This window comes from Python bivittatus, unplaced genomic scaffold (genome assembly GCF_059951505.1).
Source record: "Python bivittatus isolate LINGU-HERP-01145 unplaced genomic scaffold, Pbiv_v1 ctg000110_np1212, whole genome shotgun sequence".
NCBI classification, from domain to species: domain Eukaryota; kingdom Metazoa; phylum Chordata; class Lepidosauria; order Squamata; family Pythonidae; genus Python; species Python bivittatus.
The window spans coordinates 1,376,299-1,401,872 of record NW_028277045.1 but is presented as its reverse complement, the minus strand read 5'-3'; the positions used below and the strand labels follow the sequence as shown (position 1 = coordinate 1,401,872).

General features: G+C 49.2%; 1 protein-coding gene across 1 annotated transcript; it reads right to left on the bottom strand.

The window, feature by feature from the left end:
* Positions 1-484: 484 nt before the first annotated feature.
* On the bottom strand, positions 485-16,655 carry TBX3 (T-box transcription factor 3). Its single transcript, XM_007441165.3, has 7 exons — positions 14,803-16,655; positions 13,231-13,498; positions 11,975-12,121; positions 8,663-8,739; positions 6,274-6,425; positions 4,165-4,871; positions 485-2,078 (listed from the first exon to the last, which is right to left on the bottom strand). Exons 1-7 carry the CDS (start codon positions 15,195-15,197, stop codon positions 1,659-1,661), a joined length of 2,166 nt encoding a protein of 721 aa, XP_007441227.2. The 5' UTR covers positions 15,198-16,655; the 3' UTR covers positions 485-1,658.
* Between the last annotated feature and the right edge of the window lie 8,919 nt (positions 16,656-25,574).

Here is a 25,574-nt window from a genome sequence, read left to right as displayed (position 1 = left end):
TTCTTCTAGCCCCCCCCCCCAACAGAAAACAATTCAGGGAGAACGTACAATCTGAAAAAGATGGTTCAATATTTTCTACACAGGTCCTCTCAGGGGAATCCCAAAGATACTGCAATTAAAAGAAAATATGTAGGTTCAAATGGTAATGATCTTGAAAGAAGCTTTCTTGGGAACTGGGGGAAAGGGAATTACAAGAAGGGGGGGTGAACCTTTGAACCATTTCAACAAGTCTATTTATTTCTGTTTTTGTTTCAACAATGCTCAACACTAGATTTTGAAACTGTAAAAATATCACTCAATATTCCAATACCGTAATAATAATAATAATAATAATAATAATAATAATAATAATAATAATAACAACGATGAAGATGATGATGATGTAGATTGGCAATGGGGAAAAATAGAAATGATTGAGTTTCTTTTTAAATGAACAAAACTCCCAGATTTTTCCCCCTCTTCACAAACCCACTTCAGAAGTGTGTTGGTATTTAATTAACATATTTATTTAATCATTTCTACCAGTGGTAGAATAAGGGAGCATCCAGCAATGACACGATTGTACAGTCTTTCTTCCAACCCTATTGTTTTGCCTTTTGCATGCTTCCCCCTCCCCCCAAAAATGAACAATATGATTTTTTTTCATAATGGCACAGTAAAACAAACAAAACATTGGAAATGTAAACATGATTTTCCCCTGATGGATTTTTGCTTATTTTTGAAGTTTGAACTGTTCACAAGAGATCCTGACTTTGAAATGAAAATGAGCTAAAAAACCAGAAAGACACCTGCAGTCTATATTTACAGATATATATACAATATCAATAAATTAAATTTTAATTTCGAGTATTCATATGCCACGTATTTACAAGTTATCCATTAATTACATAAATACTTTATCAATAGTGTCCACTGTTTTTTTTCCTTCTCCTTATTACGTTTATAAACCATGTTATTGCATATACAGTAAAAGAAAAAAAATGGATTAAAAACAAAACAAGGAAATCGGGGGTCTTTTTAAAACAAACCAACAAAATTATAATATTCCCCCTTCTAACTACATTTTTAATTGCTCCTATCTGGGAAGAAAGAAAAAAAAAACGGGAGAAATATGTATTTGACGTTCTGGAGACCTCAAGCAAGCATTTAAAGAGTGGGGACCTTCAGAAAATAAGATTTAGAATGGAACATGCAAGAAACAGACTATGGGCAATGGATTTAACCCCCCCCCCCCGAAAAAAATGAAAGGGTCAGCCTTTCTCCCTCTTTTTTGATTTTTTGGCTTGATTTTCGAACGCGCCGATCTGCGAAAAGCAAATTCTCCATTCTGCACCTGCTTCTCTGTTTTGATGCCAGTGGAGACAGGAACAAAAAAGGACAGAAAAGAAAAGAAAAAGGAAGGGGGAGGGCCCCTTCCCCCAGATTTCACACCTGCCTCCAGTGGACACCACAGTGGTTAATAGCAGCTACCAGCAACACACGCCTTGCACGCACACCCGCTGGCCCTCCTTCCTTCTCCCCACCACTCCGAGCGAGCAACACACGCACGCGCCAAAGTTGGAGAGAGGCAGGATCGGCCCACGAGGCGTGCGGGGGGGGGGGGGCTGGAGGCGCCCATCCCGTCACGTAGGGGGAGGGAGAGGGCGCTCCCCCCGCTTCTAGGGCGACCCGCTCCTGGCTCTGTCTTGCTTCGACTCCAGTCCACTCACTAAGCGCTGGATGTTTTGCAGCTCGCTGGTGGCCTCCTTGTCCGACGCGGAGGACAGGGTGGAAGAGCGGCTGTTCACTTCGGAGCCGGAGGAGTCCAAGGGCCCCGAGCCCGGGCTGGGGGCCAGGGCCGCGGCTTTGCCCTCCGCCCCGCCGAGCATCGAGGGCAGGGCGGTGGCGAGCAGGCTGCCGCTGCTGTCCGGGAGGGGCACGGAGAGGGAATACGGGCTGTAGCGCAGGCGAGGGCGCACGGTGCTGAGGAAGGGGTGCCGGTGCATGGGGCTGGGGGCGGTCGTCGAGGCTGCGGCGGCGGCCGCCATGTAAGTGTACGGGTACGGAAAGAGGCTTCCGAAGGGGGACATAGCCAGGCTCTGCAAAAGAAGAGGGACAGTCAGAGGCGCGCGGGGACGGGGGGCCTCTTCCAACGGCCCCCAGAAGAGCGGCCAGCCCAGGCGCCGGTCAACAGCCTAGCCGCCTTCCCGCGACCCACCCCTGGGGAACCTGCCCCCTTGTGCAAACCGAGCCCTGGTGTGGCTTGCTGATGTGGTGGGGTCCGGTGGGGGCAAGCCTCCAAACGAAGATCAAGATCGTAAACCATAGTTTGGTGGAGCGGAACTCGCCTCAGAGCACAGCAGAGGAGAGGTCTCAGGTTAAGGATGCAGGGCTTAGAGGTCCCTGGCTCTCGTGGACCTGTGTGTCTCTGTGTGCGTGTCATAGATAAATTCGGTTTCTCCTGTTTCTTCAGAGTCTCGCTTTTGCACACAGGCGCCGACGTGAAATATATTTACACCGGGTTGCACCTGAAAGGGGGACTTGTAGCCCTCCAGAGGCCCCACAACCTCAAGGGGGAGAGGAGCCTCATTTCAGAGGCTTCTGTATCCCAGGAAGAAATCACACCCAGCTAAGAAAGTGGGGCTTCCAGGCCACTGGGCCTTTGCCCAGAACAAATAGGATAGGAGTCATCTGGGTAAAAAAAAAAAGTCATCAGAGGCGCCAAGGCCCTCCCCGCTCTCCTCACAAGGTGATCCACAGGGCTCCGGGGCTGGGGGGGGGCTGCCAAGTGGCGCCCTGGGACACCCTGAGATGCTAAACCAGCCCCCAAGCTTGCCAAATGCTTTTCTCAGCCAAATCCCACTTCTTCTCTGGCTAGCGAGCAGCAGAGGCTGAGCTGAACCCCTCGCCAAGTCAGGCTGTGCTCCGATCCCCTTTCAGTCATCCATCTTTCTCAAGGTGCTGAGCACCCTCGCGGAAAGCCCTGGGCCAATGCCCAAGTCTATCCCTGTAGCCAGAGGAGTTGAGAGAAGCTCTCGGCGCAGTGTCTAGAAAACCACCGCCAAGGATAGAAGTGGGACCCTAGGTGGCCTTTTGGGCCCTTGGGGCCCCCCATCCCTCTAGCCCTTTGGCTGGGCGCTGAAGAATCCCTGTTTAGTTTCAGACCCAGAAGGAAAAGAAGAAAAGCTCCTGAAGAGACAGGAGGCAGAGTTAGTTTTCTAGACGCTTCTGTACCAGATGGGAAGGTACACAAGCTGATACTTGATTGCGGGCCTGTAAGCCGATTTCTGAATCAACCTGTTTCTGGAGTTCACACATACCTTAAATAAACCCAATGGGTTGGGAACGCGCCAGTGCTGAGCGGCAGAAAACTGAGCCCAATTTAACAGCAGCCAAGCTTGGCGAGTTGTGCTAGCTCCTTCCTTAACCAAGTTAAACACATTGCATGGGACTGGGGAAATTTCAGTGGCAAATCTGGCTGAAGAATCTCTTTTCCAATCCCTGTCTCCAGCCCACCTCTACCTTCCTGAAGTTGAGGAGGAGGGAGGGAAATATTTTTTTAAAAAAAATGGGAGAATCACACATACTCCCCGCGGAAGTGGAGCAACGAATGTCCCTCCCCACTGCAAGCAGAGCCTTTAAAAGCCCCGAGCAGAAGATCTGCCCATCCCTGCAAATTGCTCCTTAATTTTTTAAATTGCATTTGCCTCTTCTCCACAGAGGAAGAAAGGAGCTGACTGTTCTTTAAACCCTTTCCTTAATCTCTGAGAGACACCCTCTCTAGCGTCCATGTGTAAGGTCTTCTCCATCCATCCCACTAAGGAATGGATGGTTTTCTCAACCAACGTTTAGGGATCCAACCCCAAATGGCCGGGATCCCACATCAGTCTAGGCCAGAAACCCCAGCTGTATAACCATCAAGACTTGGTTTGCACACCACAGTGAAGCCGGCTGCCCCAAGGGACAACCCACAACCAGGGTAGTAATCACTGAAGCCACTTTTGTCGCTGTGAGGTTGGGGAGAAAGCAAAGAAGCAAAGAAGAATGGACGCTACAGATGGAAAACCACCATCCAAGCAATGCTCTGATCCGCTGGACTCTAAAATAGCCATTTGACACCTGCTTTGGGGATGGGAGAACGCGCGTGTGCACGCACACACACACACACACACACCAGTAGTTTACCTGTGAAGCCAGGACGTGCTGCTGAAGATGGAAGGGCAATGCTGCTGCTGCAGCTGCCGCCGAAGCGCCAGTTAATCCCTGGGCAGCTGCTGTTGCCATCGCGGTGTTGTCTAGACCAGTAACTCCCGCTGACGCCCCGGAGACTGTGGCCAGCAGAGGTCCCATGCCAGCCATGCCTGAGAAAGCACCACCCATGGTGAACTGGCCAGGATGGAGAAGAAAGGGGTGCCCGTTGCTCAGCGGGTTGAAGAATGGTTGGCTGGCCAGGCCATGGGGAAAACTTAGGTTGGACAAGTGGCTTTGGGCCAGGTGCCCAGGACTGTCTGTCTGAACAGTTAGGGGTGTGAAGGGCTCTTTGTTCAGGCCCCGGCACTCCTCCCGTGGTGGGCTCTTAAGCTCCTCTCCACCGCCCAAATTCCGGGTGCTAGAAGAGATGGTGGCTGGGCTATGCTGGGAGTCTGGAGGCACTTTAGAGACGCTCTCCCGGCTGCTCTGGCTGCTGGCGGAGTCTGGTGGAAAAAGGGGTGCCTTGGAAGGGCTGTTCTTTTCCCCTTCCCGAGGGTCTGCCCCATCCCCTCCTCCTCCGAAGGAGGAGCTGCTGTTGGGGGCAATGTTGGCAGTGGTGGTAGAGATCTTCCCAACTTCATTGGCTTCCATGGGGTCCTCTTTGCTTTCAGAGTCACTTTCTCCATCGCTGGGGCACAAATCTGAAAAGAGAAAGAGAGAGGGTGGAAGAGGAAGAAAGACACCAAGGGGAGGGAAAAGGCTTCCCAGTTGTGCTCCATCAGATGTTTCTCAGAAGAGGTGGCCTTCTTCTCCCAACTGCGGAGAGCAGAACTTCCTAACTTAATTGGGTAGGCCAGAAAGATGGAGTTCACACGCTCACACTTTGCTTTTCTTCTTGACTTTGTCAACTTGAACTCAAGACTCTGATCTAATTTTCACTGAAGTTTGATCTACCTGGGCCTGGCAGTACTCCTGCATAACACAGAAGGGAGGCCAGAGAAAGCGATTCCAGCCCACCATTTTCTCCAGCTTCATGTGTCTTCTCTAGGCAGTGATATTTTCTTGAAGAAAAAATCCGTCTGAGGATAATCCAGGAAAGTAGAAAGCAGTGCTAAATAGATCACAAATAATATGGCGTGTTTGACATTCAGGGCTTCCTGAATCCTAGCTTATCCTGATAAGTTAGCCCATTTAGTTCTGGTTTACAGAATTAACAGTCTTCTTATTTTTACAATAAACTGCCCTCTGAAGTGTGTGAGATGAGGCTCAAGGACAGAGGAAGGATGGTATTAATTCCTCAACTTTTATTTATCCCAGGTTTTATTAATCCTCTGGTCTTGGAATAGAAGGCGTCTTTCCATTCTGAGCAAGAATCATGAAGTTGGAATCTGGCTTCTTGGACAATGTCTGCTGTCTGCCCGCCTGAACACACACACACACACACACACACACACACACACAGAGGCTCACAGAGAGAGAGAGAGCCAAAGTTCAAACTTTTTAAAAAACGAGTGTGTCAAATAAAATGTGCATTCCTTCTGCATAGCAAACTCCGAGAAAGCCATCTAGATGGTTACGGCTGCCGTGCTGACATGCACATGGGAAATGCACAGCAATCCCACCTTTTAGCTCCCATTCCAGACCCAATATTCATGCTAGATCAGGGTTTATTGCCATTCACTTTGCAGTCAGGTGGGGTTTTGAAGGAAAAGGGGAAGTTTGGAGGGATTTGCACCCTTAACTGGGCATTTGAAAATTCATAATTCATGGGAAGGAGGCACTTCTGAACTTTTGTCCCTCTGGTCTCCCTGCTCCTCTGCTTCAGCCAATGTGGGTTTGTCTTGTGTTCAAACCACACATAAAATATAGATACAGGGAGAAAAAGGGGGAAACAAAGTGGAATTTTAACATCTGGAGTGTTTTCAAGAAGATTCGTTTTCAAAATCAGAGAGTTTTTTTTTTTAATCCCCTCCAGCCAAGAAGCTGATTTCTAGCCAAACTTCTTCTGACCCCCAGAGTATGAAAAATTAATATCTCAGAAATAGGAGAGTGGGAGAGCTCCCTCTTACTCCAAATGGGGAAAAGGAGGGGAAAACCACTTACCTTTAAGGTTAGAGGTACCCACTGCAGACACAGCAGGAGATGTTGATTGAGCAAAACATTTAAAAGCTGTTTGTTCACTCGAAGACTCATCTGAAGTCTCTTTTTTCTGCCTCTCATCATAAACTCTCATTGACTGAAGAGTCAGTTGTTTTCTAGAAGGAGAAGGAGGAGGAGGAGGAGGAGGAGAAGAGGAAGGAGAAGAGGAAGAAGGAGAAGAGGAAGAAGAATTAGGAGAGATTAAAACGGCTGCTGAGTTGCTGACTTTTGGTGCGATGGATTCATCAACCATTCAGGGCATCCTTGGTTTAGCCAAGTAAATAAAATAAATAAAATAAAATCTTTATTACGTCATAGACCAGCATATTAGCCAAGTATGGTCCAACCCGCCACAGTGATCAGCTTCACACAACATGCTAACCCATAAACTGTGGCTGGTTTGAGCCACAACATCTGGATTCCCCAACTGCACTAAGCCAAAACCAGTCAATCCCATTAAGGTTTAGAATGTGGGTCTTGACCCGGCTTGTGGCTTGCATTTGATACTTTCCTCTCTCAGCAAATTCCAGTCTGCAATAGCTTAAATCAAGTCATCTGGAGTGTTTAGAGAAATCAAGAGATCTTCAAATCAGCCAAGAGCTCTATTTTAGAATGGGCTAAAGAAAAGGTGGTTTATGGTACTAAGGTTGGCTTACTTTTGAGTAAAGAACCTTGTTCCCAGGGCTGAGACCATGGTGGGATGAAGCTCTCAAAGTAAGACTGGACACTCAACATAAAATATTTTGGATTACAAATCTCATTCTTTTTTGTAATCATCCAGAAGGCACCAAGATGCCTAGTCTTGTCTTAAATTGTGGATGTTCACCTTGAAGTTGTCATACCAAATCTTTATAGCACTTCTGTATGACTTTGTTAGCATACTACATTGATCTAAGCTTAATTGAACCATGGTTTATTCCATTAACCCATTTATTTCTGATTTTGCATGACGTCCTAAACCATAAACTGACTAAACATTGCACAGTGCCCCAAATAAAAGGTGGCTGGCCAGTTTGTGGCTCCAGGTATCTATGAGTGAGTTCAGATGACACGTTCAACCGGATTTTATCGAAACTCAACCTAACCAAGAAGAAGGAGTTCACACACCAGCCAAAGCATCAGAAAATATAGTTTACCCCTAACCATGAAATAGCTACGCATTTCCTTGATCCGATTAGCCATTTTGTGTAAATGCAGCCTGTAAGGTCTGAAGTCCCCCAAAACCAGGAAGATGGATTTAATCAATCAAGCATATGGAAATGAAGCCACTGATGATCCCAGTTTGTGTGGGTGGGGGAGATGCAAATCTTGAAGGTGGTGGAGAGGAAACGAAATCCCTAAACAACTGACTCTTTAAAAGATCAGGGAGATTCTCAGATCTCTGCTCTTTTAATAGCTGCAAGAAAATAACTGTTGTTTAAAAATATCGCATAGCTTGAATTTAGATGTTCATTCTCCTACTGTCCACGAAAACCTTGTGTTCTCCTGCTCCTCTTTTTCACATCTTCCTTGCCACAGAAATATTTCAATCAGCCCTACCACTTCCTGTGAGCAAATTTGTAAATAAATATGTGTTGGGCGGCCAAAGTGAAGGACTTAAACAAACAAACAAATAAATAAATAAAAGGAGGGAGAAGAGAAGATCTTAAAGACATCGCACTAAGGTCATGTCCACTATAAGCCCAAAAGACATAACTCTTGCTTTAGAAACAATGTATGCAAAAAAACTGGAAAATCTGTCTAGGAATATATATTCCCACTAGAAATCTCTCTTGTAAGCACGGTACTTTTCCACTGCTTGGGAATTAGATAACATATAAGAGCTACTGGTCACAGAAGCAGATCAGTGTGGGTTTCCCCCTTGTTCCTTTGCACCACTTATACTAAATCTTACACTGCCAGGATATAAATGTTGTGATTTCCTACACCACAATCATCTTTGGAAGAAACTCAAGAAGGACTTCCATCAAAATCCCTGTTGAAAGTTTTTCAAAATCATTTTGGCTATCTATTGCCCCTGATTCTCCACCCCCTTTCTGTTCTGTTTTTTGGTGTTTTTTTCCCTAATGTTACCAATAGGAACCATGTGTTATAAGCTCTACTTTCACACTTGGCAGAGAGTTTCTCCTGAGTAGCAGCTAACAGAATTTTGCACATTTGCAAAAGTAAACTTATTTTTTTAAGCTTCCAATCCTACTTTTTGCCTGGTGTTCACACCACAATTGGCTATTTTAGGGTGGGGACTAAAAAGAAGGGAGGTTTCTATTTTAGTTTTTTTTTTTTTTAATGGACTTTTGGACAGGTTCATCCGGATGACACCAGAAAGGAAAGGCAAATAGAAATTTACCCTTACCTTTTCTCTCGTCTCCCATTTCCTGTGTCTCGGAAGCCTTTGGCAAAAGGGTTGTTGTCGATTTTTAACTGGGTGATCTAGTAAAAAAAATGACGAAGAAAGAAAGAGAACAGGAGTAAGGATCCAGAAGGGGACACTGCGAACACATTTAAGTTTGGGACAAGCAGCGTAATTTAATGGCTGGCAAGACAGACCAGGATTTAAACTCTGGGTTGAGGACTTGGGTTGACCTTCGGGAGTAGGTCTTTGTGTTCTCCCACACAAAGGATAACAGGAAAGAGGGAAAAATCCATGGAAGGCTGGGAGAAAACCTTATTTATTGAAGTGTGCCTGCCTTCCCTTTAAAAAAACAACAACAACTCAGATCCCAACTAGCGAATAATGCTTCTGCACAGATCTCTGCAGAAACAGAAGGGAGAGGCTACGTTATCTCACAAGGAGGCTGGCACTTTTTAAAATCTGCTTTAGAGTTTGTGCTTCCAATCTGTGGCCATTCAGATGAAGGATTAGGGGTCCCTTAGGGGACAATGAGGTTCCTGTGGTCATTTCCTTACTCCTTGCTCAGTCTTAGCTAATTACCAACTGCTGTGGTTTTTTTGGCTTGGCTAACTCCCCCCATGAGTGTGTGCACACGCACACACACACACACACACACACAAATGCACGGCTACTTGGAATGAATGGAACGCACTGTCCATTACTCATGTTTTACTCTCAACTCTTTACCTGCCTTAATCAAACTGCAGAAGAATAGTCTTGACCCATTTGCTACAGTCCAATACTTAATCTAATGGGGTTTGCGCCTAGATTTATAACCTATGTGTGTCTGTCTTGGAGGGCACGTCGGAATATAGGCTGGACCAACCTCTTACGGGCCCTCCACTGTTCGGTTCAACCGGGGCAAATTCTATTCCAGCTTTCCCAAACAATCTGCTCCTGATTTGATTTTATGGGGATTGAAGGAAGATTTTGTTTCAAAGCTGGTTCCAGCCTGGGAAACATCGCCACATAAGTTTGGTAAAGTTGAGCCACTCTTTAATACTGCAATCAGACGGAGGATGGGGAGAATGGCAGTTCTTTCCTTTTGACTGGGCTGGTAATAATAATAGGAAGGAGGAGAAGGTCGAGGTGAAGGAGAAGAAGGAGGAAGGATCATCACCAGGTGCCCCTCCAGAGGATAAAAAAATCCCAATGTAATCCACCACTTTCCAGTTTGGATCACAAACCCACAAAGGCTGAATTTGGTACAAGTCCCATTGGGCATAATGGGACTTAGATTTGGGTCAACCTGTCTTGGAAATTCAGCCACCTTTTTTCTTTCTAGGGATTTAGAGTGGGAATAAAGAGCGCGTAAGTGTCTTGCTACCTGCTTCAAAGACTAGTTCCGTTTCTTCCATATTGGCCCTCCTGAAGCCTGAATTTCTTTGCCAAGGAGCGAAGCAATTCAAACCAACGAAGAGCCCATTTTTATGTTGTGGTGGAGGTCATATTTCTGGATGCTTTCAAGCAGCTCCCCTTTGCTTGAAGAACAGCAGATTGGCCAGAAAGGGCTTCCCAGAGCCTGTTTCAGACCTTTCAGCAAGAGTTTGCTGAAGAGCAGGAGAAATGTCCATAGAGAGGATGAGATCTTAGGTCTGGTCACTGGGCCATCAGACAGGTGAAGGCCTGTTCAGTTCTACTCTTCCACATAGGGGCTTTGCAAGCAACTAGAGTCCAAGACAGCAAGCATGACTTGGAGAACCCGGGTCCATTTTCCCCCCTGTTCTCCCCCTTTCTTCCTCCACTGCCCCAGAGGAATTCAACCAACTCTGTTCCTAATGACTTTGCTTTCTTGCCACTGGCTCACATTGGGCCCTGCTTTCTGGAAGCGCAATTCCAATTCGCCTCGAGAAGGCAAGGGAGTCTGACAAACCACAGACTTCAGTATTGCCTCTTTTCTTTCTCCCCACAATTTCTTTGCAAACCCGCTGCAGTTTCGATCCAGAGGGCAGGTTAGCCTGGGTTGTGCAGATTACAAGGCAGTGAAAAAAGGGTATGCCTCCCTCCCTCCCTCCCTCCCTCCCTCCCCTTCTCTTTCTTTCTTTCTTTCTTTCTTTCTTTCTTTCTTTCTCTCTTTCTCTCTTTCTTTCTTTCTTTCTTTCTTTCTTTCCTTCCTTCCTTCCTTCCTTCCTTCCTTCCTTCCTTCCTTCCTTCCTTCCTTCCTTCCTTCCTTCCTTCCCTCTTTCTCTTTCTCTTTCTCTTTCTCTTTCTCTTTCTTTCACTTTCTCTCTCTCTCTTCTTTCTCTCTCTCTCTCCCTCCCTTCCTCCTCTCCTCTCCTCTTTCTTTCTTTCTTTCTTTCTTTCTTTCTTTCTTTCTTTCTTTCTTTCTCTTTCTTTCTTTCTTTCTTTCTCTTTCTTTCTTTCTCTCTCTCTCTCTCTCTCTCTCTTTCTTTCTTTTTCTTTTCCTCCCTCCCTCCCCCCTCCCCCTCCCCCCTCCCTCCCTCCCCCCTCTGGAGCAGACTTCCATCTTTGCAAGGTTGCCAGAACTTCACAAAAGCGACCTGCCCCATCCAAGTTGCAAGCTACTCATTTACAGTGAGAGAAATCAAATGAAAAAACACAGACCCAAGCTGATCGTCCAGCGTTTGAATCCTTTACCATACCCTTTCGGCTACCCCAAGCTCCTGAGTTCTCTTGCACACTGAGGTTATCGATCTCCTCCATGCTGAGGTTATCGGGCTAATTGGGGAAATCTCAATAGCTAACACCCCCCCCCCCGCCCCCGCATTGCTGCTATTCCCTTTCCAAAGATTGCTCCGTGCTTATTAAATATCGTCAAACCTTACCAGTTAAAGGCCAGTTTCGTCCCTTACCGCCAGCCCAAAGGAAAATAGCCCCCCCATACATGCACTCAGCCAAGTAACTAACCAAAAGTCAGGCGTTCAAAGAAGAGGGGTGGAGGATTCGTGAAAAACAAAAATTCATTGTGGCCCGATTGCCAAGGTCACTTAAAGGAGTCCATTGAGGCCTTCAGCTTAGGCTGTCCCCAGTTCTAGGTGGGTGCAGAGTTGCAAATTCAATTAACACATCTCCCCATAATACCTGCTCCTCTTAATGAGCTTGACCAAATACCCGCTTGAGCAGGATCCAATATTTTTTTAAGCAGTAGGGAACGAAAGGAAAAGAAGTGGATGAGAGAAAGAGAAGGGAGGGAGGAAGAGAAGTCAAGATTCCAATACCTGTACTGGGAATTTCTCCAAATCCTCCCTGCTGAATCAAAGCCTTATCTGAGGCTCAAACCCATGGACACCCTTTAAATCTTAATCCCCTTACCTTATCGTTCTGATAGGCTGTTACGGCAATAAATTCTGTTTCCGGGAAAACGTAAGTGCGGAATGTGCTGTAGGGCAGTTTCAGGATATCGTTGGCTCGGACTATGTGGAACCGAGGTTGATATTTGTGCATAGAGTTTAAGATGGTCTACGGGGGAGAAGGAGAGAGGAAAGGGAGTTAGGAGAACACGACTCAGTTGAGGGAAACTTCAGCTGCCTGCCTGGTATCTAAACTGGGCCACCCAACTTTTTTCTAGTCTTCTTCGCTTCCTGCCTGTCTAGCTTCCTCAAACTTTGCTGGAGAACATTGGCCATTTTTAAGAATTCTACCTCCAATAACCACCCCCTTCTTCTCTCACTTACAGCAATTTGTAGGGATCCAGATCCAAGCAACAGTTGCCTGAAATAAGGGAAAGAACCCTAGCTGCAGGGAGTTCTGATTTAGTGCAAGGGTGGAGATTATGTCTGTCTGTTGGTCTGTCTGTCTGTCTGTCTGTCTATCTCTGTCAGAAAGAAAGAAAGAAAGAAAGAAAGAAAGAAAAAGAAAGAAAGAAAGAAAGAAAGAAAGAAAGAAAGAAAGAAAGAAAGAAAGAAAGAGTTTCACTAACAAAAATTTGGAGGAAGTGGTGACATGAGTTGAGCATTGCATTTGAAAAAGAAAGTCTAACTCTGAAATCCATTCTTTCCATACCATAATAGATCCTTTCAGGATTCCCTTCCTTCCTTCCTTCCTTCCTTCCTTCCTTCCTTCCTTCCTTCCTTCCTTCCTTCCTTCCTTCCTTCCTTCCTTCCCCCCACTTTAAATAGAATTCAGTTCTTGCCAATGTATAAAAGCAAGACTCCATGATTTGGGGAAGTTTCGCTCATTAGGTTTTCAGAATGATTCTTGATTCTTGTTGCCATATTGCCATACCCTCAAAATCTTGATCTTCTCCCCCCACTCCTTCCTAAAGACACTAAGCACAATATTATAATAGGTCATCTTCAGGCCAAAAGATAGGATTGCCCCGCTCCCCAACTTCTTGTTAAAACCTGGAGTTAATTAAAAAAAAAAAAAACTGGAACGTACAACAATCGCTGCGTTTTCAACCATTTCTGTAAAGAAGTAAACAGTGGCCCCATCTCTCCGGCAGGCCTGAATTTCTAGTCTTCCTATTTTGCAAATATCTTTTCTTTTAAAAGTCTACGCAAAGACAAGATTTACGCCAAGGGGGGTGGGAGTTAGGGGGAAACATTAAGCAAGTGGAAAACACTTACAAATCCATGTTTGTCCGATATATTATTAGTCAGTTTCAGTTTGTGGAAAGTGACGACTTTGGACATCCACTGTTCGCCTGTGGCCGGGCTATCCGGATGGATATACATTCTTTTGGGCATTTCAGGGTCAGCTTTGCCAGCCACCATCCATCGCGAATTATGAAATTTATATCTACAATCATCCGCCGCCACAATGTCCATCAATAAAATGTATTTAGCCTTTTTATCCAGACCCGTACATCTCACTTTAAAAGGTGGAAACATTCTCCTAGAAACAAACAAGGTGAATATTATTTTATTTTATTTTTGCTAATAATAGGGGTATTATTATTTATTATTGTTATCAACAACAACCAGGTGGACAATTAATCTATCTCATATGGTGGTGGCGGCGGGGGGGGGGGGAGTCCCCCTGGCTTCCATGATTTCCAAACTGCAATGCTGTGCAATTTTTTTTTTTTTTTTTGCTGTTTAGAGTTAACTGAGGTCCAAATACCCTTTTTAGAAATGTCTGCAAGAAATCTTGTTTGGTCCCTTTTGAGAAACAACCCTCCCAAAACACACACACACTCATACACACACCAATAACTGCAAGCCCCCTTGTAATGCCGCTGAACATTTTCTTTTCACCAATTGTTTCTAGATTTCATGCCATTTTGAATGGGTCTTAAACTATAAATCCCAGTAACCCTCTGAGACCTTAAGAGCAGTTCATATTTATTTGGGGGAACATTCCCTACTATTATATTTTGTCCCAGCATCAGAATGAAATAACCATTCAATGATCATTAGATTTTCCCTAATTGTAGAGACCTCCATAAAACAGAAAAGACCCCCTTTGTGTAAAGTCTTAAGCTGCGATCAAAGTTTGGAAAGTTGGAATAGAGGAGGGGTGGTGATTGCAGAGGGAGAAACACAGTTCCTTCCTTCCTTAGACATTTTTCAAATGTTCCAGAATTGAACAGTGAGGCCTAGGTTAGCCAGGGCCTCCTGCACCTGATTAAAAACTGGGATAAAAAGTAAACAGACATCCAGATCCTAGTTACGCTTGTTGAAAAATATCTCCCCCCACACTTTTATTTCCTTTTTCTTTCTTTTCTTTTTGGAAAGGGGAGGCAGAAGCCAGCTCCCAAACGCATTTCCTTGGAAACTGTCTAAAATGATTTTATGACCAGAAAAGGGCTGTAGGCAATTTTTGGTTTTTTTGTCTGAGTTCAGGAGTTCATCCTTGCTTTTCCCTGTCCAAGTTTTCTTGGAAGGAAGGAAGCCAACTCCAGTTCTTTTGGTGGGTCTCTGAAAGGGTTCAGTTGTAATTTTAAAAAACCCTGAAAACCAGGAGATGCAGAATGCAGCCAGCCTCTCTCCTTCCATCCACACAGCTGAAGGTGGGCATGCATGCAGGTAAGTGTGTGTGTATTTGGGGGTCCTTTACACCACCATTTGGGCTTTGCACACAGCCACGGCTCACTTTGTCCTTCAGAAAGCTGGCGATGCCCTTCTCTGACCATTTTCCCCGCGCCGAACAGTTTCTCTTGGGAAACCTGTGCCGAAAGGTTTTGACCGCCTGCTTACCTTCCCGACTTGGTGATCACCATCTCCGTCCCCCGTTTATGAAACTGCTCCCAGAGTTCCTTAGCTTCCAGATGGACTTTGGGGTCGTCCTCCACCTCTTCTTCCGGCTCCAGCGTTTTCAAAGGCCGCAAATGGGCCGCAGCTTGGTGTCCCAAAGAGGAAAAGGGGAGGCCGGAATCCGCCGCCCCCACCAGTTGATCCATGATCGGCTTGGCCAAGGCTCCGGGCAGCGAGAGCGCAGCAGCCCCGTTGGGCGGCAAGGCCAGGGCCGGGAAGAAGTGAGCCTGGTGACCCAGGACGGCGCTCATGGTGAAGTCCGGCGCCCGGTGAGGTAGGAAGGGGTGGTAAGCCATGCTCGTCCCAGGGATCACGGGCTCTCTCATGGGGAAATTCATCCAACGCGGTCCGCCGGCGCCGCTCCCCCTTCGTTCTCTCCCGCTCCCGAGCTTCGCCGCCGCCGGAGCCCAGTCCCGACTCCCTCCGCTTGGCAGGAGGAGCCGCCCAGGAGGAAGCGCGGCAGGACCGTCGGGGAAAGAGGCGAGAGCAGGGCTGGCCGGTCGTGGGAAGCGGGCATAGACGAGTCACCGCGGCGTCCGGGCAGCCGGCGACAAGCAAGAGGCCATGGTCCCGACCGAGGGAAAGTGCGCCCCGGCGCTTTGCCGCCTTTCGTTTTCCTAGGCTCCCTCTGTGTGTGTGTCTGTGTGTGTGTGCGCGTATGCGTGTGAGTGCGTGTCTGTGTGCGTGCGTGTCTATCTGTCTGTCTATCTATGTCTGGCTTTGGAGCAAATAATACTGCTAATAACAAGAACAAGATGAGTAACGATATCTGCGCTTTGAATCCTTCTGATAGGTTTCGAAGGATCGGAGCCGCCCGCTGGCGCCGCCGCTATTTCTGCGAAGGGAGTCAGAGGGAGAGATTTGGGGACGCGGCGGCGGCGGCGGCTCCAAATCCCGCGGGTACGGAAGCCAACAGGAGACGGGGAAGCAGGAAGGAGGCGCAGGGGAAGGAGAGGAACGGGACGGAGAACCTTCCGGCCAGTCCCGGCTGCAAAGGTCGTGCGAGGTCTGGGGCCGGCCTCCCCCCTCCCCTTTCTTTCGCCGGGATGGGGGTCTCTTTCAGCCGCTTCTTATTTCTTCCTCAGCTTCTTGCGATCATTTCCCAGCTGCCGAAGCGGAGAAGGGGAGCAGCAGGAACGGCGGCATCCGTCGCTGGGCTTCTCATAGACGCGCCCGAGCCAGGCGAGGCGGCCGCAGCAGCGCCGACGGCGCGGAAGCCCTCGGGACCCCCGAAGTTGCGGCGAAGGGCGGGCGGCTTCCTCGGCCCCGCGCAGCTCTCTCGCCCGGAGCCGACGGTCTCTCGGTCGCCCGGATCGCCGCCTCGTCTCCCCCGGCGTCGGCTCCTAGGCTTTGCCTCCCCCGGCGACCCCCTCCCCCATGTTTTACGGCGAGGAAAGCGCTCGGGAGACAGGGCAACAACGAATGAAGTCGCGGCTCCGCGCTGCGAGGTCGAGGAAGCCGGAACGGGTTTGCTAAGTCGGGCGCTTCCCTCCCCCGCCTCTCTCTTCCTCGGCGTCTGCAAAGCAGCGAGCGAAAGGAAGAAGCGCCGCCGCTCGGCTCCCCGAGTCCCCCGCCGGGAGGGAGGGAGGGAGGGAGGGAAGGTGGGCGCGCGCGCGCGGGGAGGGATGGGGGGCGGGCGCGCGCGCACGCGAGTGTGTGTATGTGTGTGGGCGTGCGTGTGTGTGCGCCGGTGTGGCTGGGCGTGTGCGCGGGTGTGCGTCTCTCTCTCCCTCTAAGACCGGCCGCTTCGCAGCGCTGGGTTGTATGGTGGCGTTTGCGGGGCTGCCGAGCGGCTGCGCCCGCCTTGATTGGCTCTTTGACGCTTTCGGGCCAATTGGGTGGCTCCAGGGGCGTGGTTTTGACAGGTCGAGCCGGGCGGGGGGAGGGCGCCGAGGTATAAAATGAAGGTGTCGGAAACGGGAAAGCTGCAGCGCGAAAGTCTCCCCGCTGCTCGGGGCCGCGCGAATCTGTCAACAGGACCGGGGGGGAAGGGGGAGTGGCAGCGGCAGCGGCAGCGGCAGCAGCCGGGGCCACTGGGCAGGCAAGAGTGTGCTGGGGGGGACGGGGACGGGAGAGGGAGAGACGCCTCTAGGGGGCTTAACAGAGACGGCTTGGCTCGCAACGCAGCCAGCTCCAACAAGCCAGGAAGCGAAAGGGGGGGAGGGGGAGAGAGAGATGTCCCTCCCTTTCTCTTTCTTCGCCCTTCCCCTGGCCCAGCTTTCCGTCTGGGACTTCTCAGCAACTTCTCCCGGCGAGGTTTTTACGTGCTCGCCTTCTTCCCATCTCTCTCTTTTTTTGGGGGGGGGGGGACTGGAGGCACGTGTGCCTCGGCGAGGATTGTAAAAGGTGAAAGGGCGCGTGGGGCGGGGCGAGCTGCGCCCGGCTTCCCCAGCACGCGCGCGTGCCTGCCTGCCTAGCGCACCAGGACAAGCTCTCCCTTCTCCTTGGCTTCCACGCGCGTTTGTTTCTACGTCGCTCTCCCCTCCAACGAGGGCGGTCTAGAGAGGTTGGAGAAACGTCTGTGTTGGGTTTCAAGCAACCCTATTTCTTCTCGCCCCCCCCCCCCCAGTTGCACAAACAGGCCAAACACGCGCTGCGCTCCTTCCCTGGTTTCAGTGGGGATGCCGCCGGAGGAACGCCTGCACGCACATGCGTTTCTCTCTTGAACCCTTCCTTGTGAGTATTTTTTTTTGGGGGGGATAGGGGCTTAAAAATTCTTGTGAAGCCAAGGAGCTTCATTTGACCGGCCTTCCGCCAACCTGGTGCCCTGACCTCCCAGAAACTGGGACTACAACACCCATCCCTACTAGCCAACCCGGGGCAGTCCTTGGGAATGATGGGCGTTGTAATCCGAAGCGCGTGGAAGCAGCAGCAATTAGGACCGGGTGCGTTCCGGGGAAGAAGCCGTAGGCGTCGGTCGGGAGGGAAGTGGGCGAGGATGGGAATGGTAGTTCAGACGGTCCGGAGGGCATGTCGAGCTGGGGGAGGAAAGCGCGCTCTGCAGAGAGTGACAGATGGAAATTGTATACGGGGATGGGTCTCTGTGTCAAACCCAAACAATATTTACCTAGCGCAGCCCATACACGCGTGCGTAAGTGGGAACAGAGCGCGGCGCTTCCACGGTGTACGTGGGTTCGGAGTCCCGCACTTGGCGGCTCTCCCGCCGCGCCGAAGGGGACCGGCGCGCTTTTTACCAGCGGAAGATCAGACGGGCTTATGCGTGGCTCGCGGCTCACCCCTCCCCGAGACCGGCGCCCTTTCCCTTCGTCCAGGCCAGTCTGGCTTCAGCCCCCCTGTGCCCGCCCGCCCGGTCCTCGGTCCCCCGTGGGGCCCAAACGCCGCAGTGGCTTCTCCGGGTGAAGGCGGCTGAGTAGGGTTTGCTTTTCTCTCTCCCCCCGCGATCGCCTTGCTAACCCGCTCGGGGCCTCGCGTCTCCTTCCTTCGCCCTGCCCGCTTTTTGATGTTGTTTAATTGTCTCCGGGGTCGGAGGTGCCTCCGTCTCTCCCCCCACCCCACCCGCCTTTCCTTCGCTGGTTTGGAGCCTTTTGCAAAGCGGACTGCGAGTCGCCCTCTCGGCAGGCCGACGTCTTGTAGTCAGCTTCGGAGGAGGAAGGGGGACGGCCTGTCTGTGGGAGGAGGCGGGTTTGCGCGCGCGTGTGTGTGGTTCTCTCCCCCCCCCTCCCGCCTTGTATGCGGCGTGCCGGTGCGGAACGGGTTACAAGCTCTTTCCCAATCCCCTCTGTTGTGGGCGCGGGGGTGCATTAGAGACCCTGGCTTTTGGGGTTCTGGGCGTGTGGAGGAGGAGACGGGGGCTTGGAAGAGAGGCCGAGGGGCGCACGAAAAGTACGAAGCAGCAGCTTCTCTTCTCTCGAGCGCCCTGTTTTCCTGCGAGTGGGAAGATTTGTGGGAGGCGAGAGCCGGATCAGGTGTGGAAACCTAGTACCGACCTCGCCCCGCCTCGCCCGGGGTTGTCTGTAGGAGCCCGACAACGCGATTAACTAAGAGGACGCGCCGAGCAACCCTTCGTAGTGGCTGCGCCTCAGGGCTACAAGGCGCTTTGGGATGCCGAGCTCCAGCGGCGTCCTTGGGGGGGCGGGGGGAGGATGGAGGGCCACTCTTCAGGGCGAGGGGGCCACGCCACGCGGAGAAGCAAACAAGCAAACACAGAGAAATGTATTGAAACATAGGTTCGGATGGGGCGCGCGCGCACACACGTTTTCTCTTCCCACCGCGCGCGCCTAACCAGATCTATTAAAGACCTACCGTCTGCATTCCAACGACAGGCAAAGTTTGTTTAATGGTAATCTTGGTGAGAGGTGTAGGGGTGTATCAGTCTATGTCTGGGAGGCTGGGAATCCTGCCCGTTGGCCCAGGGTAAGGTTCCACCGACACTGGTGTGCCACGCCGAAACTGGGTCAATTCAGCCCCAGCAAGGCGCTGTGTGAACACAGCCGTGGTCTGATCTTTGCCGAGATACGGAAAAGATGGTTGATGCATTCCGGGCAGAGACGCAAGAGACCACAGATACTCAGGAAGGATCGAAAAAGACCCCCGACTATTCAAAACCAGATAGATTTGGCCTCCTTGGATAGGCGCAGGGTTCATTAGGAGGCCTTGGCCCAGAACCCGACCGATTTGCTGGCTGGAAGACCTGATTTTGGTCGGTTGGCCTCGCTTCTAAGTTCTCAGAGCGTGCTGGAATAGCGTCCCCGGGAAGCCGAGGCTAAGGGACACCAAACTGGCTAGAAAAGTGCAATTTTGGGGTCGGTGAGTGGAAGGCTATCAAGGGAGAAGGCGACTGTGGTCTGAACGAGAGGTTTCCTGATGGGACGCCCTCAGATACGGCGTCTATTTCTTCCCTGGCCAAACGCGCTACAATTATTCCTGAGCAATGGCGACCAAACTGGGCTAAGGGCAAGTGGAAGGATGGCGACTGGAGCGGCGTTCTCTCTCTCTGCTCCCCCCCTCACCCCCCGCACCCTGCTGCACTCCTGAAAGAGATAAAAGGGATTGTGTGTTTGGAGACACTCAGACAGTTTGTATAGTTGGAGAAATGAGAGGCCGGCTTTGGCGGCGCAATGTGGTCAAGATACGAGCGGAACATCTAACGCGATTAGCTTTCTTAACATTACATTTTTCGAGGCGCGGGCTAAGAGCTCCTCGGCGCCAGGAGGGTGAAATCTGCGCAGGAAACCAGAGTCGAGGATCATTTGCCTCCACCAAAATATCTCCCATTCCCTCCCGGGTAGGGTGAAGCTGGGGGGGCAGAGGGGGAAGACACACGCACGGACACACAATTTAGGATAGACTTAAATTGTTCCTGTTTCCAAAGGCCTGAACGTTGCAGGGCCAGTGTCTGAACGACCTAGAAAACCCAGGGTACAGAGGATTCATTTTGAACCCGTGTCACTCACACATACACACACACACCGTCCTTTGCACTGCATCCTATCTCGGTGCCTATCTGGATCTTTTTCTCCATTGAAGTCAATGGTCCAACAAGGGAAGGAAGCATGTGGAGTAAGGCATTTCTCCAATCTCTGGCATAATTCTTGGGGTTCTAATCCAATTCGTTTTACAGCTTTGAAAGAGGGATGGGGGCGATCCCTGGGTTGATGGCTGGTTTCTGTCCGATCTAAGACAGTTGGTTCCCCCTCCCAAAAATCGTTCTCAACCCTAAACGCTTTTCTAAAAGGGACGTCTCCTTCGAAGACGGCTGGATTCCTAGTGACTGCAAGGTTCCTGCGATTTTCTTGGCTGCAGTAGAAAATGGTTTATCACGGAGTTCTTCTGGGGTATTTTTCGATCTCCTAGTCTGGAGCGATTTCCAAAGGGTCTTCCATCTAAGAACTAAGTTTGTGCTGCCTGGAGTCCACACTTCCAAGCTAGAGGAATGTGGTATTGTGTGAAGATGGAGCAGGTGGGTCCGGATATAGATTTGGAGATTTTGTATGTTTAAACCAGAGAGGTTGTTCGCTCCTTATATCGTGCCTTCTGAATCAGCTGTGAAGATCTAAGCGGTCTCCCTCCCTCTCTTTTTCCTCCTCTTCTTCTCTCCCTCTTTCTCCCTCCCTCCCCTTTTCCTTCCTTCCTTCCTTCCTTCCTTCCTTCCTTCCTTCCTTCCTTCCTTCCTTCCTTCCTTCCTTCCTTCCCGATCTGACACCAATACCCAAAGGTTGGCATCCTTTTCCTTCTCTTTCATTCCTCCAACAGAACAAATTGGTGGACCCCTTTTGTGAGTGAATAATAAACCGCCCTCGATTCTAACTGCGATGCAGGAGGATTCAAAACCGTCCCCAACCCCCGCCGTCCCTGCCCTGCTGCTTCCAGTTCGCTTTCTCGGCAGAATCGACAGTCCTCCTGGGTTAGAGATCTCGATTAGAGAGTCAAGAAGTCTCCCGCGGTGCAAGAGACGTAAACGCGTAGTTCTCCAAATCGCCACCCTCCTGAAAAGCTTGAGGGAATTAAGAAAGGAGAAAGGAAAAGGATCTGCTCAGTTCAAGGAAAGTAGCGTTTTATAATTTCTATTTTCAAATGGGCGGGGAGGAATCACATCATGAGCGTATCTAAGGAAGTGTAGTGAAGTCTGGAGAAAGTCAAAGAAATCACCAGAAATGTGCGTGGGAGGACAGGAGTCCCTGAACGTTGTTCGCTCGGTTTTTGATGTTCTGATTTAATTTTAAAAGTCGGAAAAGTGAAGTTAGAGAAGCCTCCTCCCCGCCCCCACCCAAAACTCGGCCAGCAAGATGACTTGGACTTGGTCGGATTAACAGGCCGCCTTTCCTCCATGGCAGGTGGGGGATAAGGAATGATGGGTGGGCCAAGTCAGGCGCCGCTGGAGGGCACGAGGTTGGGGAAGGGGGTTTGACTTTCCCCCACCGGGGGGGGGGGGCGTTGTTTCTCTAGCCACCCAGCCGGCTCCCGCCTTTCGCTCTCGGCGGCCCGGCCGGTTCCCGCATTAGGCCTCGGAGCCCACTTGGGTAATGGTGTGCAAACTTCCGCCTTGCGGATGACCTCCGGAGCTAAGCCCCTGGGAGACCCGTCTTCTGAAGGGAGGCTGCGCTAATCTCGGATCAAACGCGGGAAGGTGCGAAAACTGCTTTGCGTCCCCTCCTCCCCAGGTTCCTTTCACCCCCTCCTGTTTAGGATAAATCTGCTCTGGCGCCGACTGCACGCTGGATGATTAATTCGCAAGCAAACAAGCGAGCGCGAGGGAAGAGGGTGAGGGGGAGAAGTCCGCCGGCCGAGCCATATAAGTTAAACATTGGCCAGAGCTTGGAACTCCGTGCTAGCCTTGGCCGGCTGGCTGGAGGGAAACTTAACGGAGAAGCCTGGTCTGCATATAAAAAGAAGGGTAAGGAGTTGGGCGGGTGGGTGAGAGAGAGAGAAAGAAAGGGAGGGAGGAGGAGAGAAGGAGACTGGATCTCCTTTGGTTGTTTGCTCTGGAATCTACAGCCCAACCTCTCTGGCTCCATTTGGCCTCTTCAAAGGGCCATTAGAGGCCTTCTCCCACCAAAATAGGTCGGGGAAGGGGGGAGACTGTGGCGGCAGGGAGTGTATGGCTGATTCTTTCCACCCAAGGGCAAGAGCATGGTGGGTTGGTGTTGGGAGACCTCCCCCACCATAAAACCCAGCCTGGTCCTGTTGGAATCCTGCATCTCTGAGGGCTTTGGTAACCTTCTCTTAGAAGCTCTCTGCAATCTCCTTTGAGCACCACCAATTCATTCCAACCCTACCTGTTCTTCAGACTCCTCTTTCTTAGGGACAAGACCCACTTTGGTTTTCTGCAGCCTTGGAAGTGTGAGTTGGATAGGCTCCTTCACCATCCACGGATGGTTAGGTCACAGAAGATGACAATCAGCAGATGCTAAGAGTGGCACATCCTAATTAAACCCCAAAGCTCGCACTCCTTATCCAGGCAGATGGTAGATGAATTTCACTGAGTATTAGCTGGGTTCCACAGTCATGAGGGGTTTTAACCATGGTTAGTTGAATAAGCCCCAATGCCAAGTCACAATGAAGTCAATCCAAAAGCATTCAGGCCATTTTATTCAGGTATTTGGTGTTTCTGGTTGATTAGTTGGTGTTTCTTTGACCTTGTTGTACCCTGATCAGTATCCATGTGGATTGGAATGGGGAGAAAGATTGTAAAACATACAAACAAACTAAGGAGGATGCAGGAATCCAAAAACAGACTGCCAAGCACCTCTATGAGATGTAGGACATTACTTTCTTGACCACAGGAGAAACTGAACCTTATACCTGCACCGAGTGTGCTCCGTCATTTATGTGGCCTAAAGATAAAATAAGTGGAATTCCCAATTCGGACCAGCCTCACATTGCATGGCCAAGCAATTAGGGAGGATGGACAAGAAGGTTCATCCAAGAGGAACTAGAAGGAGAAAGGTGAAACAAATATTAACTCAGTCCTGGTGTTTAACATCTGCTCCACCCTTATGATGAATCATCCTTGACTTTTGCCCCAGGGATCTAGGAATCAGAGATACACTGCTTCTACCCAGGAAAATTGAATTCATCATTTTAGCCAGAGTTCTCTACCTGTTTTTGCAATCACTGCCCCAATTTGTGACTTCTAATCTGTTGCAATGACAGTCTCTAAGTAACAGCCCCCATGACTGGGGATTTGGGAAGGTGTAATCCCAACATACCTAAAAGGGATTTACTTTGGCGCTGTCTGTTCTTAGACACTACCTCAATAACTTTCAAGGCCTCTCAGTGTCCTTCTCCATACAGAGCAGCAGGAAAATTCAGCGGATGGGTGTCATTATTAAATGAGCGTGCAGGGGGTAGCTAACTTCTCCACATCTGTTAGGGGTTTTGTTATTGGGGTGGGCTTTTCTCTAAACTATTCCAAACATTCAATGCTTTGTTTTGCTGTTTTAGGGTTATTCCTGTAGGGGATTTATTCTCACATCTCTCCCTAAATGCCAAAGATCTCACGGCAGCTTAGGATAAAAGAAAGGAAAGTGAGAGAGGATGTGAATGAGAAGAATCTGTTGTGAAACAACAAAGCAGGACTTTTTAAGAGGCATTACTAGAATGGCAAAGTATGCATTGGTCTGCTTGTTTACCAGTTTAGGGCTCATACAGACTCACTCTTGACAAGGTTGAATTTAAGCTTGGAAAATGTGGTGATATGGTGCTACTTCCTTGCAACTCAGCTTTCCTCTAAAAAGGATCATCCAATCTGGGGTTTTGTCCATTTTTTCCCCACCCAACAGTCCTGTGATTCACAGGTTAGGTTTGATGCCCACAAGATCTTCCAAGGGGCTTCCTGGCCCTCCCCGACTATATAGAAACATGCATACAGCTTTCATCGTTATCTTAAATATCGTGGAAAAACACACATGGGTACCCCCCATATGAGAGACCCAACAGCATCCATGGGTGTGGGAGGGTGTCAAAATTGACAAGATAGCAGGTGCCATGTTGTGATCCTTTTTGTACACGCATCTCACACCCATTCCAAAGGAGTGGGACTTGCTTCCATTATGACATTCTGTCTGCCATCTTGCCGATTCTGAACACCTCTCCAAGGACACCACTGGAGAAAGCTCATTATACCACAGGAGTCCTCCTGTCACTTTCCTCCCATTTTAAATCTTCATCTGCCTTCTAGTCCAGGTAATAACACTAGTTGTTACTACCATTGTTATTATTACTGTTGCATTAAACCGTTCACCATAATCACGTTGGTTCGTGACACTGACGTTGCATTTTCAGCTCTTAAAAATGACTCACTTCTATGTTTTTGTTTTACTGTAATTTTGTTTTGTCCTATTTGAAGCCGTTCAGCTTCCTTGGACTATCAACTCCAGTTCCTCACTGTGCTGATTAGGTACGATAGGATTTATTGTCATACCAAATGCTCTATGGAATAGTGTCTTTCCAATGGTTGGTTAGTGAACTAGTTCCTGTTCTGGCCATACAGAAATCATAAGCTAACCAAAGGATTGGCTTTCCCCAAGCTGCTCAACCATACAAATAACAACTAAGCTTAACATGTTATATGGACATAGGAAGTAGGTCTTTAACTGGGTCAAATGAACCCAGCCATTAATTCCCTAAATAAGCATCTCTATTCCATTGGGGTGTAGTTGTACAGACATCCTAATTCCTTGCTTGACTTGCATGTGGTGTAATGGTGAAAGTATTGGACTAGAAGTTGGGACACCCAGAGTCAAGTTTATTCTCAGCCACAGAAGCTCTCTAGATGACTGAGCCAATCTCTCTCTCTCAGTCCAAGAGCCAGGGTGGCGTAGTGAAGGTTTTGGCCTAGGAGTGGAGAGACCCAGGTTCAAATAGAAACTCACTGATGATTGGGACCAGCTCCCTCTCAAGGTTGTTGCAGTTGGACAGTGTGTTGTAGATGATGTTTTGAACTTCCTGGAGGAAAGGTAGGGTATACATCAATAAATATACAATATATATTTATTTCTTAAATATATCAGTAGGGCAACTGTTTGCTCTTTCCAGCTTAAACTTTCATGATCATTTGCAGGCCTCCTCAGCATCTTAAGACTGTGATGGGGTTCTGTTCTTGGTCTCCTTTGATGCTCAAGCTATGGATGTCCTGACCATGCTTCCATGAAATCTGCACTGTCTCTTTCAGAAGGGATTGAAGGCAAAATTCAAGGAGCAGGATGAGAAAAAGGAACCCCTTGCAAATGAATGAAGTGATGAGGACTTCAGGG